Source organism: Episyrphus balteatus, chromosome 2 (genome assembly GCF_945859705.1).
Source record: "Episyrphus balteatus chromosome 2, idEpiBalt1.1, whole genome shotgun sequence".
Taxonomy (NCBI): Eukaryota; Metazoa; Arthropoda; class Insecta; order Diptera; family Syrphidae; genus Episyrphus; species Episyrphus balteatus.
This window is the reverse complement of record NC_079135.1, coordinates 115,483,756-115,498,832: the sequence shown is the minus strand read 5'-3', so window position 1 is coordinate 115,498,832 and position 15,077 is coordinate 115,483,756. Positions and strand designations below refer to the sequence as shown.

The window sequence follows — 15,077 nt, the reverse complement described above, 5'->3', positions numbered from 1 at the left end:
CCGAGGTGAAGCACTTATTTGACTGGATTAAGTTTAAAAACTGGAGATTTTTGTCATATCAACAAAAATCTGATAAACACTAGGACACTCAGTTTTTTTTTTCACAAAAAATGAAGATCTTTAGTCGATTGTGTATTCTTCTATGTATATTTTCGGTTAGTTAGTTTTTTTTTTTTTAAAGGGGGCCTAGTTAGTGAACTTCTTTATTTATTCATGCAAAACTTTATAAATAGTATTAGCTTTTTTCCAGACAGATTTAATTAAAATCAGAAATACTCGTGCCCATGAAAAAATTTCATTTCTCTTTTTTTTAAACGGTCACTTGTTTCACATTATTTTAACACAATCCCGGTCTAGTCATAAAATAGATTTAAAGTGACAAAAAAACTTAAATTTATATCAATTAATAAAGTGCATAACTTCATGAACATTCACACAAAATGAACAACAAAAAAACATTCATCTCCAAAACCATATGACATAAACTTTTTATAATGACCTTGATACAAAATGATTGACATTGCATACAATTGGTGTCATTACTCATATCAAATGATTTAAAAACCAGAACAAAAACAGCAAAAATTACAAAAAAAAAAAATAAATAAATTTTCATTCATTAAAAATAAATCAAACTTTCTGTATAAATTAACCACCCAAATATGAAAATTTATACTATAAAATCAATAACATTGATATGTCTATTAAATCTTTATAGTTTATAGCAAAATGTGAAATGAACATTTTTTTCATTTGTCATAAAATTACATATATATTTTATTCGCTTTGATGTGTAATTTTTCAAAAAAAAAAAAAACAGCAAAAACGATTAATTAAAAAAAAAAGCAAAAATAAATCCAATTAGCGTTTAAACATTATCCATATTGAATGAATACAAAAAAAAAGTAGTCAATCTTCTGTACGTAAATGGCATAATGACAATCTTCTAGATTCTTTACCTCGTTACGCCAGCCTACCGTAAAAGGCTTCCTTCCAATCATAATTAAACTGACGACGACTGACGACATAAAACTATTTAAAAGAGAATATAAAACAAATAAATAAATGTAGCAAACAACGTTTTATTTAAGCGATCCTCGGATATTTAATTAAAAATCAATTTTAATTGAATTTTCACACCTTTTCAAATTGTTGTTCGCGAATTCAGATTTATTATTTTGGCTTGATTAAAATGTTGTTGTATTTGTAAATTGGTTGAATATAAAATAACATTATTTTGAAATTTTACACGAGTTATGATAGGATATTCTCTTTATTTTTGTAACAAAAGGGTTAAAAGTAAATTTTACGACTGATTTTTGCCATCCAAGTTGCACATATTTTCATAATCTCTGTTAAACGAGAAAGTCGGCCATTCCAAAGTATCGAAGAGGACATATTTACGCTTGTTATCCAGTTTAACCGGCAGAAAAGCAATCTGTTTTCTTGAAACTTGATGAATCATTAGGGCTCATCGTCATCATATAGTTGATGTCGAAGAAGTTCCACGAAAAACGAACTAAACGTAGCCATGGTATTCACAGTTAAGAACCGTACGCGTCTTCTCTGTTACCGTCTTGATAGGATTCTCCCAATTCTCAATTGGCATGGATTATTCAACAATAAAAAATACAAAAAACACTTCAAAAATATACTTAACCTTAAGCCTTTCGCCTCTTCCAAAAACTTGGAACCAAACTTGCATATTTAACAAAGAATCCATTAAGTGCATTGTCTCAATTTTTTTCAAATACCGTTAGAAGAACTGATAGGCCGAATTTCAAAATTCGGCATTATTTCACTTTTTCAATGAGGCAAATTCTGCTAAGTGGAGCTTAGGAAAAATTTCTATGTTATGACCTGCAGTCAGTTTGGTATTGAAATGCCATATTTTTGTAACAGGGACATAAGACCCATGGACATAATAGCCACTTTTGATTTGTGGGTCTTAAGTCCCACTTGAGTGAGACATAAATTCCAAATTAAATGTGGGGCTTATGTCAAACTCAGGTTGGACATAAAACCCACAAATAAGAGGTGGGCGTTATATTTCTATAATAAAGAATTCCCAAATTATAAAACTATCTCCGAACTGGATTTGGCATAGCTACATAGCTCGATTTTGGACTTATGTGTTATGTCCCATCTTATCGGCACATAAGCCCATCCAATAAATGTACCTACTCAAGCAGTGGCACAGCATGCACCCAGCCCTCCAAACATATTTCACTATTAATACGCCTTAATACTGGGTATTATTATTGTCATGGAAGAAATGTTTTTTCCGCTTTGCTTTCCACAAATTAAAACAGGTGGGATTTATTTGTGTGGGGCTTATGTCCCAGTTTAATAAAAAACATGTGGGGCTTATGTCCCACTCAATTCGGAATCCTTAACTTATATGTCAGCCCACTTAATTGGAAAATGAGTCCCATATAAATAAAAAGTGGGTGTTATGTCTCTGGGCCTTATGTCCCTGCGCCACGTTTGTATCACTTCTTAAAACTAATCTAGTTTAATGAATAATTAAGAAGCACATAGCGCCCAAAACTTTTTTGGCACCTATACCTCGATGGGATGGACAATGGACATAAGTTCCAAATTGGTGTTGGGGTCATTGTTTTTTAATAAATTTGGGCCTTTGAAAATATAAAAAAGGTTAACATACCGGTGAACTTGGGTCTGCTATTATCCTCACTTTTCTAACATTCGGCTTCATTTTTCAGTTGAGACTCGGCGTTATTTCTTTTTGAAAAAGTGCAATAAGGCCGAATGTTGAAATTCGGCGTTATTTCGCTTTTGTAAAGTGAAATAACGCCGAATTTTGGAATTCAGCGTTATTTCACGGCACTGCCATCACCTTATATAATACTATTTTTCTCATAGAAGTCCTAACCTACCACAACCAAGACCTCAAAACTAAGTGCACAAAAATATACACCCCTCCTAGAAATTACTGAAAACAACAACTAAACACGTTTTTATTGATATTTAATGTCAAAATTGCTGACCATCTGATAACAGCCATATCCTCATTCCCTCATCAGCTCTATTATAAAAAATACCCAAAAAAATTTGTAATATTCAAATCAAAAATGATCCCTCAAATAATTGAATACAAAAAAACACAGAAGTCAATGCTTTTATCCTTTTCATCAGGAAATTTACACGATTTTCTTTAACTTTTTTTTTTGTCCATATAAAATTTTGTTTATATAAAACAAAAAGAAAAGAGAACTCCCATTAAAAAAGACAAAAAAAACAACAAAACTAAAGAAATAACAATGTTATGGATGACGTTTTATTGCCGGGCATAATTGAGCCGTTTTCGTGACTGTTGAACATATCCTTTCCATTAAAAACGACAGCAGCAAAAACCCTATTACAACTATAATACAACATAGCGCATACCATCGCTCAGTTGTTTACTTTCGTTTTATGATATAATTTTTCAAGACCTCCCCTTATTTTTTTTTTTTTTTGTGATCCCTCCTTAACAAAAAAAAAAAAAGCTTCACTCTTCTACAAGTCCTCATCATATATAGCTAAAACTAAAGTACCAGTGTAGTTGCTCTACTTTGAGTAGTACTTTGTGTTTCATACGTTCCGTTGTTGTGATGTCGTTGTCATATCTAGTTAGTCACATATATAGCTTCTATATGGTCTCAATGGGTTAAAGGACGAAGGAGTAACTATCAAATATTCTAAAAGTAAGAGTCAATTGAGTTCATGTGTAGATAGTAGAGAAAAGGATACTTATATATTCAATATCTAGGGACACGTGTATATATGTTTTTTTGTGTATAATGTGTGTGTGTGTGTGTTTGGGGTCAATGAAAATAAAGAGTAATTGCTGCACCAACTAGGGAATGCACCCTTCTTCCACTAACAGCCAACAGCTTTTATAATATTTTATTAAAAAAAATTATAATACCGTTAGAGAAAGGGAACCGTAATGGAACAATGTAAGATTTAATTACGTCGCTCGACCCGCCATGGCTCAAGTGGAGAATTATACCCGCCATTGTGTCTCAACTCGCATAATATAATAATCGTGCGAAATAGTAGCACACACAGCAACACACACAAGGACACACAGGCTAAGCAAACGAACCAATTTATTTGCTCGTCGTTGGTCGTGTCGTTGTTCGTCGTGAGTGATGATGATGAGGAAGGTTGTGCACGGAAAAGAGGAAAAACAGAAACAATTGCTATTCCAGCTCCCTTTCTCAAGGATAAATTAGGTTGAATTTCTTTTTTTTTTTTTTTGTTTATTTCTTTTTCCCTTCATTTCCTTTTCTGGTTTTTAAAGTGCAAGGACTATTGGATCAAAAGATTTAATGTTAAGTTTTGCGGGGATATCTTATGAGTGGTTAAGATAACAACTTAAAGGGTTTTCCATTTCGTGGTGTCGAGTTTGTTGTGTTGGAGCGATTTCAATTGATTTCTTTTATTTATTTGAAGAAGATATAAACGATTTCAGATAAAATATAAATCAACACAAAAAAAAAAGTATTTGGGACACTATGGTGTATGAGTGATATTTTTGTTGTTTTTTAAATTTCAACGAATTTTATTGTTTTTATGGGTGGGTTGTGTTGACAGTTTTATATTTTTTACGAGATAATTCATGATTGATTTTAAGAGGAAGCATACGATAGTAATGAATTACTTTTTTTTATTATTTTTTTCTTAGGAGCAACATCCTTGTTTTATGGGATTCTCTGTTTTGTGATAAAACTTTTGTTTTCATGAGTTTTTATGTATTTTCTGGAGCTATAATGTTCGTTGGAAAAGTGCCTTAATGCTGTTAAGTTCGCACATTTAAAAGAGTTTTCCAATAGTTTATGAAGAGAGTGTTGTCGATAAGTTTATAGGTGTAAGAGGATTTGGAAAAGCTGTCATAAGTAAAAAAAAAAATGAAAAATGCTTTTTATAAAACAATGATTCTATATTTATTGCATCAGTTTGGTCATTTGAAAAAAAAGAAGAGAAAGACATTTTAGATAATGGTTGTAAAAATTTACGTCAGTCATGATATAAAAGGGTTTAGACACCGTGTCTGTATATAAAGCTATCACATTGCAGCATCCCTAACGTGTCGTTTGCCATTTTCGTTGTAATTTTTTTTTTCTTTTCTTTGAGAACAAAGCAATATCAAAATACTATACACAACGTGCAATTTGATCGCGTAATGTTTGGACACGGTTAGGGACAGACACGTATAAATATAAGTTTACTAAAGATGGGAATAAAGTTCTGCTTAGCTGACTTTGTTTAACACTTAAAAATCTATCTGAGTGGATTGGAATAGAAAACAAAGTATTTACAAGGGTGACTGGCAAAAAAAAACGCGGATATAAAGATTACCTTTAGTTAAGTTAGAAGTCTTTAAGAATCTAGTAATAAAATTATTGGTGTGAAATCAAAGAAGCCTAATTTGTATTAATTTTTTTTTCTAAACAGTGTGTTTTAAGCTTGTTAAACTTAAATTCTACAAGAATCTTGTCACTATTAATATTTTCTTTTTACAGATAAAATGTTGATACAAAAATCATACCTAACTAGTTTTTTGTCGCCATGATAATGAGGATAAAAGCAGTATTTGCCATTTCTTAGAAATCGAGAGTGTAACGTGTACCTCGAGATGACATCGAGTAAGGGCGGACAATCGAAGATATCTACCCCTAAAACCATCCACTCCGTTCGCTAACAGTAGGTTTTAGAGCTTACAGGGACTCTAAAACTGTCCTGGCAGCAAAGTGGATGGGTGTCCAGTTTCACTAACGCGCGGCATGCTTGCATGGCCAAAGGATAGCTCGTCGGTTTGTCGGGGTTCTTTTGGTTAGGAAACTTGGACGGCCGTTACGTTTCTCATGCCGTTTCAAAAATGTACAAAAAATTCGCGAAGCTGACTTGTCTCTGTTGTTGAAGATAATTTTGTGTCCTTGTGTTTGTAAGGAGAGCTAGCTGTAATGCCCTCAGAGGATATCCCACCCTATTGTCACACAATCTCACTATGAGCAAGACCATGCGACCAACCTGGTTACCAAGACCTCAAAATTACATGGCAACCCCAAACGCAAATAAAAACAAATAATTATAGTTTTATCGCTCCGTCCCCATCATCGCCAATGCTCTTGTGTCGAGCCACATCCACCTAAAAATTAATTCCTAACAGGTTTCCTACAAAAGAACTAAAAACAAAATTATGATTTTTCATACGATTTTCAGTTTTCACCGCTTTTGGTTGAAAACTGAATTTCGATTTTCGTTTTGGTGCATAGGTACCAACTTAGTTTGAAAAAAATTAAGAGTGATTTTATCCCCCTTTTGAAAAATCTAACCTCGAATGTAATAGATTTTTTTTTAGTTATTTATTTATTCGGTGGCCGTGGATTTCAGCACCTCCCAGAATCGAATTTTAAAATTAAAGTGATCTTATTTATTTAATTTTACTGCTAGAATACAAGAATTTTCTTTTTTCCATGCTCTTCATTCAATTCCTGGTAGTGAGTAGTTAAAAGCTAACCACAAATAAAAACATATTCAAATAAAATTTTTGTGATAAAACTAAAAATAGCTCAAAATACGTTAAAAATTCACTCCGCAATGGAACTCAAAACTAATTTTATCGAATGTATTTGGTATTCTACGATAAAGCTTACTTACACAAAAAGTTACACTGACCGTTCGAATAACACTTTTATTTTTATTAAAGCTTCAGCGTTGTAAATACATAGTGTACTTTAACATAAATTCAGGCTTATTCTAAACAAAAATTCCCGGGGAAACAATTTCTGTTCTGTCATGTTTCTGAAAACACAAGAAGTAACCATAATAAACAAATGCACACGATTTCTGTCGTACGGTTCAGAGCGCACTTTATTATGCTTAATAAACGAATTACGCGCGCATTATGACTTTCCCATAAGACTTGTGTCTATTTGCTTACTCACAAACGCCATTTTGACATTAGTTCATGCGAGCTCATAACACTTATAGTTCGGCTTTTAAAATAAGTGGTAAATAGTCCAGTGCATTTATAATTTGACCTAGCAGTTTGTACCACCCCCAATTTTTTTTTTGCTCATTCGATAGAGCATTGGCTGAATATCATTACCCTGAAATTCAAATTCACCTTTCAGCCGCCATCTTGGATTTTAGTTTTTGTTGAATATCTCGATTTCTATTTATCCTACATAAAAGTTGTAGATTCGAAAAACGTAGGCAATTAAATTTCGCGTCTTTTATGTTATGAACAATTTTTCGATATTCTGAATATTAAAAAAGTTACAAGCTAAAAAAGTAAAAAAAAACGAGAAAAAATACAATTTTAAAGTTTTGAGCACTTTTTATCAAAATTATAAAAAAACCTTCCGAAAAAAGATTATTCACCTTGAAATTCTCTACAACTCTGCCATACAACTTTTTTTTGTATCGCTATAAATACAAAAGTTATTATAACTTTTTTTGTTAAAAAATGCTCTTTTTTGTTTGTGTTTTTTATCTTTACTTTTTTCTTAAATTTTTTTTTACCAGATCTTGAATTTTAAATAATTGGTGAGTATTTTATAGCTTTATGTTGCAAGAGGAAATTCAGGACCTGCAATTTTTTTATATTTAAATCTCCTCATTTCGTAAAAAAGGGGTATTTTTTAACAAAAAAGTATTAATAACTTTATCAATTATAGCGATACAAAAAAAAGTTGTATAGCAGAGTTGTAGAGAATTTTAAGGCATATAATCTTTTCAAGGAACATTTTTTTATAATTTTTATAAAAAGTGCTCAAAACTTTAAAATTGTCTTTTTTTCGTTTTATTTTTTACTTTTATGGCTTGTAACTTTTTTAATATTCAGAATATCGAAAAAATGTACATAAAAGACGCGAAATTTAATTGCCTACGTTTTTTGTTCATACAACTTTTATGTAGGATAAATAGAAATCGATATATTCAACAAAAACTAAAATCCAAGATGGCGGCTGAAAGGTGAATTTCGCAAGTGCGAAAAATCAGCGTAATGATATTCAGCCAATGTTCTATCGAATAAGCAAAAAAAAAATTGGTGGTGGTACAAACTGCTGGGTCGTCCATATATGAACATCATAAATGCACTGGACTATAAAATAAATCTTTCTACTTGTCACCCAAAGAAATATCAATAAATCGATTGAGAGAGGAAATGCGTACCACAAAATGCAATGAAATGAATGTCTTGTTCATAATTTTAGTGATTTCGAAACGTAATTTGACGGTACGAAAGGACTATTGGCTATCTAATCTAATTTTAAAGTTCTTAAGAATCAAATAAAAACGCATTTGAACAATTTAAGCAACAAAATAAAAAGAACCGTTTTTCTTAAAAGACAACCATTTTACCCTTACATACTAACACATCAAAAACCATAAATGATTCTCTAAAACTGTGAAATCACATTGCATCGTGAATATTGTTGAATGTTGAAAAGTTTTGTCTTGGAAAATCATAAAAGATAGTTCCTAATAACTTTCCATTCCCACACAATAGAGATGAAATTGAAGTTATATCTTATGGTCTTTTGCTCTGGTACAATTTTACTTTACATTAAGAATGAATTTCTTTGGTATCAGTTGAAAGTTTTTCAATTTTGTTTGGTAAATTCTTAGGGGTTGTCAAAAGTTGAACTTGCTCAAAACTTTCTACTGTTCTATATAACTGATGATCTGAAAAGCAAAATATTTAACCCATTTTTCACAATTTTACTTCTTGAAATCTAAGAAACTTATATTTTTTTTTTTCTGTGGCTTTTCAAGTTCTTCCCCTAAAGGAGCCTTTAAAGTCGAATAGCTACCTGTCAGCAACCATTGAATTATTGTTCTCATCTCACTCTTAAATATTAATAATACTAACATTAGACTGGTTCAATTTTAAACTTAACACGTTTCAAAAAACACCCTATTTGAAAGAAAAGTATGAGTTATTTATCTACCCTCTCGGCTCGTGTATTAAAGCTAAGATAAAGTTATTCAACAAAAAAGTATAATTTTGTATCTCAAATATTTAGGAAGTATTCGTGCGTGACCATAGACAGAGCAAGAAAGATATGTGAGGAATTGAAATCAATTAGCGCCTTTGAGGGTGTGACAAGTCTAAGAATAGAACTGCTCCATCTCCTAATTATTTTTATAAATATTCAAAAGCACAACAACGAACAAAAAAAAAAAAAAAAATTATTGACAAAAACCCGTCAAAAGTCAAATCACTTTGCCAAGTAGAGTATCATGTATCTGGGTTTTGACTTGGAAATTCAGTTTGCATTCCAAATTCATTTAGTTAAGTTTAAATATAGAACAAAAATATTTGGTCGGAATGTTGTTTAAGTTAAAGAAAAATCCTCTAAGTAATTGGGGTTGTTGTTATATTGATGAAGATTTACCACATCATTTTGATTAATTTTTCGAAACATTAGAGCTCTTTGAATATGTTTTGTTTTCGTGAAGAAGAAGGATGTAAGTTAGAAAACAGAAAATTACACACATTTATCAAATAAACCATTGCTTTTTTTCTTGGAGGAGATTTATTGGTTAATTTATTCGAAGAGAAATAAGAACATATAAAAGTTCCCATTCAAACCTCAATTTTAATAGCTTTTTTTGTCTTGCTTGCTTGAATTTATTTATTTATATTTATTTCTCTGTTATTTTATTTGTTTACAGTCAAGAAGGCAATCAGTCACTTTTACGGCTATGCCACCAGGAGTTCTAGTCAATGATAGTCGGGCAAATTCAACTGATGATATACAAATAGCTCTAGCTCCACATATACAGTCCTATCTGAGTCAAACAGGACGAAGACATTCTTGTTGCAGCGTTATGCTACCAGTTGCATTCGAAAGAGCTGCAGCAAAATCTTGGATGGATCCGAAATTTGACTCACCTGTGCTGGAGGGACAGTATTTGACCAGTCTTTTTCCACACATACGAATGCGTTATCGGTGAGTAAAAACTTTAAACTTTATTTTCATTTTATTTAACATCATCGCAATTGAAAATAATGGGGGTAGTTAACAACAGAAGTGCAAGTTTATGGTTTTAATGACTGAAAATAATATAACAAGGGTTCGTGAATGTAGGAAGTACCTAAAGTATAATTAATTTCTCAAAAGTTTTGCAAAGTAAAAAATTATGTGACTTAAACAACATCTGACACGAATATATGAGCAATAGGGGATTGAAGATGCTTAAAAAGGATCTCAAATCTATTTATTGTTATAGAAGTTTAGAGGAATTTCAATTAAAAGCATGGAGTGACAGGCCAAAGACCTGTGTATTAAGTCATGTTCAGTTCGGTTGGGTAACATTTTGTTTTCGTTCGGTTAAATTCAAATGTTCGGCTTGAATCATACATACATACGTATTTTTATAATCTTGATGGTAACGTAACAGAAGCTAGGCAAAAAAATAGAAAATAACTCTTAAACCGATTCGTAAATTGAAGTTTTTCAAAATCATTTGTTTGTGACTTTGCACCTGCAGAATTTTATGCTGCTTGTAAAGGGTTTTCAGTTTGAACAGTCAATAAAGTTTTAATTAAGGTTTTGCATGTTTATTGAAATCCAGGTCAGTTGCACCTTCCTTGGACTTAATTTTTGACGTTATAACGTCTTATAAATCGATGAACCATGGCAGCCACCACAAAAAAGTGACGCCATTTTCTCTCGCACTTTCGCAGTGCGGCAAAAATTTCAATTAAAAATTAAAAATAAACTTTTAGAGATACAAAAATCATCTATAGCTTATTTGAAAGGTAATAACCTAAAAGTTAAATAAATTTGAAGGATTTTAAAAAATTCCATCTTTTTATAGTTTAAATAGGGGTAAAACAAAATTTCAAAAAATTGGCTATTTTCTAAACGCGACAAAGTAAAGAATTGAATTTTTTTTTTAATCAATAGATAAATTTAATGCAAGACTGACAATGGTATTGAAAAAATTCCAAAAAAAATTTTAAAACCAAGCTATTAATGGTATTGTAAAACTAAAACATGAGGTAGACCTTTGACAAAGTAGTGATTATAGGTAGGGGAATTTTTTTTGACAATTTGAAAAACGTCATTCAACGTCGGATTTTGTTTTTAGGTCTCTGCGTTTCGAAATATGAATTTTTGAAAAACACCTACTTATTTTGGGGTGATTTTTTATTTTTTTTTAATTTTTTGTAGCATTCAAAAAATCTCAAGCTTATAGAACATGTAGTCTATGACTGTGCGCATACATGTGCAAAAAATTGGTATTTCAAAATGGTTTTTGACCGAATAACGGGAAAAACAATTTTTTTTTCCCAAGTTGTTTGACATTTTTTGACCGTTTTTTATTTTTATCTTTTTTTCTTCAACAGATAAATAAATGAAATTTTTATTGTAGATAGATAATAGACAAAATTTCAATCAAGTCACAATTTTGAGATAGCGGTAAAATAAAGTTTTATAATTCAACAGGTTATATCTTTTGAGCTAAAGCAAATACAAATTTGATTTAACTTTATGATCCTGATGATGTTACCTTTCATTTGGTGTATCACACATAACTGTACATTCACTACAAGCTACACAATGTTAAATTAAAAAACTTGCGAAATACCTCAAAAAACCTGTGGAGATCTGTTGATCATGAACAACCACCGTAATCTCAATTTGGAATTTCGACATAGTTGGCTTTAAATAAGATTGAATTGAAACGTCATATAAAAGGTGAAATTATAAGCTTTTTCCTGATATAAAATTTTTTATAGGTTGTCTAAAGAAAAATTGATTCAATAGCGTGAGAACATAAAATTATATGCTTTTTTTGCTATTTTTGATGAAAATTGATCGAGTTCAAAACATTCTAGCTCTTTTTGTAGATGCCTAATAGACATAATCGATATATATATATTTTATATATATACATATATCAGGTGGTATAAAACTTATTATAGGTTGTTATATCAAAAAAATGAATTTTTCGGTTATGGAAATGATTTTTTCACTTTACATAAGAAATGATTGTTTTTAGTAAATTATTTTAAAACTTTTTGCGCATTATAAAAATTTAAAAATGGTTTTATTATTTAGAACAAATATAATGCTGGCGTTAAAATTATGATGCAGATGAAAGTGGGCAAGAATTGGGCTTTGTTCAGCAATTTCTTAAACAAGCTTCTTGTTATGGTTAAACTTCACCGTTCCATCCGCTTTTTGCCCTTCGTCCCTATGATATGATAAATTGCTTCACTAAAACCTTCGAAAGCGAGTCGCGAATAAGTGCAAACAACAAGCGTAATAAGGATGAATGGTCACAGACTTCATTGGTTCAAGGTGCCTGTCTTGAAGAACTCCAATGTGGCATAGATATGTTTGGAAACAGAACTCTGTTCGGTTCATCAGTTATGAGGTTGCCCAACAAGTAAAGCTTGGTAGAAATCCTAGGGCTTAAAGTTTAAGAGGAGTGATTTTGGGAGATACTTTATCAAAGGCTTTGGCAAAGTCATTGTCAACATAATTGAAAGAAGGAAATAAAAATGTTAGATATTGTTATAAGATCGGAAGAAGTGGAGTTAGAGAAGACAAAGCTCGAAGGAAGTCAATCTCATTTTCTTTTTTTTGTTAATCAATTTGAAGGAGCATTTAGTGTCAGACAGGAGGTTATTTCCTATTTAAATTTGAAGGTCGTTAAGTTTGATAAAATTTGATTTCCGTAAGCAGTAGTAGGTAGCTAATTATTTCCAAGATCACATAGAGTATGATCAACTGGATAACTTGCAGGGCTGATATAGCTGAATGTTACTCGTTGCATGTTTGCTAGAAGGAAAAGCTTGTAAATGATGATTTAGCCTGATGAGCTTCTATTACATTTATCTGCGTTGTACTGTGTAAATAGTAATAGTAATAGAGCGATCATTCAATTTTCGAAAACAACAATTTCGACTACATTTGTGTTCCTAGTCTTACAGAAGATTACAATAGCTTCTGTAAGGCCTTAATAAGGCTTAATTTGACTTCCCTGATATTTTGCAACTGAATTTCTTCAACTGTAAAATTTTCAAACCCATAATCCGTAGTAAAATTTTTGATATACCTATGAATATTTCAATATGGACCGCTTTCTCTTTCATTTGTAGTTAAATGACAAATTCATTTCAACATGTTTTCTCGATTGTTATAGAAGCTATCTAAAATAAAAGAATGGAGCATATTTTTCTATTCAAATGGAAATATTTTAACACTCAAAAATATATAAATAATATTTTCCTGCACACATGCCTAATCCAATTTCCGGTTTCAGAAAAATCATCTTTTCCATCACTTGTACGCTTTATATGATTTATGCATAAATTTTAAAGAGTCTAGCTGAAAATTTAAAATATTTTCAACACGACGCGACGTATACATAAGTCCTTGATAGAGATCAATTTTTATTTGAATTTAAACTATTCATTTCTGTTCAAGGGTTGGTAGCATTATTGTTTGCAACGATAGAGTTCCCTTATTTATAGGCTCAAGGTCATCATAATTTTATTCCAACGAAATATTCTCTTCAGAGTTATGAGTTATGACAATCTAATAATATTTGAAACTCTAGTGGGTGTCAATATTCGTTGTTAAAATTAAACTTTTAACCACAATGCAAAAAGGCCTCAAAACCAGTTTATAAAACTCCCTTTTGTCTTTTGTTCCTTTGTATACACAAATATAATTAATTTATCAAATTTATCTAAAATTTAAAAGTTTGTAATTATGTTTTTTTTTTCAAATTTCAGATTTACGCTATCATACATTTTAATTTGCTCGTTGGCGTGGTTCCTATACTTTATGATCGGCAGCGGTTCCGATGACTATTGGCGGGAAATCTCAAGTTCCTTCTCGATTCTATCGATAATAACAATTCTAGCACTATGTTTCACCCATTGCGACATGTATCGAGCTCATTCAAATATTACATCAGCTTTAACAGCCATTATTCTTTGTACGGCTTCATTAGGTTTTCTAAGTTTCACCAGCAACGCATTTAGTCCATTGGGACATTTCGCCATTTGCCTAGAAATCATTCTACTCATTTACACAGCAATACCAATGAAATTATGGCTTAGTGCTGTCATTGCTATCACATATTCAATACTATTTGAGACATTAAGTCATTTGGTAGCTGGTAATACAGCAGTGCATGGAGCTTCCAGTGAACATTGTTATAAAGTTTTGATATTGCGTATATTATTGCAATTCAGCGTGCATTTGGTAGGGGTGCATGTGCTGGTGATGAATGTTGTTCGAATGCGTGGTACATTTATGAAAATTGGACAGAATTTATTGGTACGAAGGCAACTGGAAATGGAGAAACAGCTGAAAGAGAAGATGATTCATTCTGTGATGCCACCGAAAGTTGCTGACATGTTGCTGAATGAGGGCGGAATGGAACAACCAGAACTTATGAGTCCGAAACATATGCGGCCGAGATCATCGAATGATGTTAAGTCACTGTTTAGGCCATTTCATATGCACAGTATGGAAAATGTAAGCATCTTGTTTGCTGATATTGTCGGTTTCACCAAAATGTCGTCGACAAAAAATGCTGAACAACTGGTTGAGATATTGAATGATCTTTTCGAACGATTTGACGATCTCTGTACTTTAAATGGATGTGAGAAGATTTCTACACTTGGCGACTGTTATTACTGTGTTTCGGGATGTCCTGAGCCGAGACCTGATCATGCAATTTGTTGCGTGGAAATGGGCTTGGGCATGATCGATGCTATGAGATGTTTTGATGCTCAACGACATGAAGGTGTTAAAATGAGAGTTGGCGTCCATACTGGTACGGTTTTATGTGGGATTGTGGGAACTCGTAGAGTCAAGTTTGACGTCTGGAGTAACGATGTAACGCTAGCTAACAAGTAAGACTTTTGAAAAATCTTAAAGCTTGCAAGTTTTAAGTTTTATTTTTTTTATCAAGAATGGAGTCTTCCGGGAAACCAGAACAAGTTCACATCTCCGAGGCAACATTGAACTTTTTGGGAGATGCCTATTTTGTGGAAGAAGGCGAAGAAGTTATGGGTAAGT

At 31.8% G+C, this 15,077-nt stretch overlaps 1 protein-coding gene across 3 annotated transcripts in view; it reads left to right on the top strand.

Annotated features, from left to right (window-relative positions):
* LOC129912429 (adenylate cyclase type 9) overlaps window positions 1-15,077 on the top strand; it is a 106,505-nt gene that overhangs the window by 86,259 nt on the left and 5,169 nt on the right. For all 3 annotated transcript variants that reach the window (XM_055990647.1, XM_055990646.1, XM_055990645.1), the window contains 3 exons: window positions 9,700-9,977; window positions 13,781-14,911; window positions 14,971-15,071. In XM_055990647.1, the coding sequence (XP_055846622.1) occupies window positions 9,730-9,977; window positions 13,781-14,911; window positions 14,971-15,071 (1,480 nt within the window). In that variant the 5' untranslated portion in view covers window positions 9,700-9,729. The remainder of the gene's footprint in view (window positions 1-9,699; window positions 9,978-13,780; window positions 14,912-14,970; window positions 15,072-15,077) is intronic.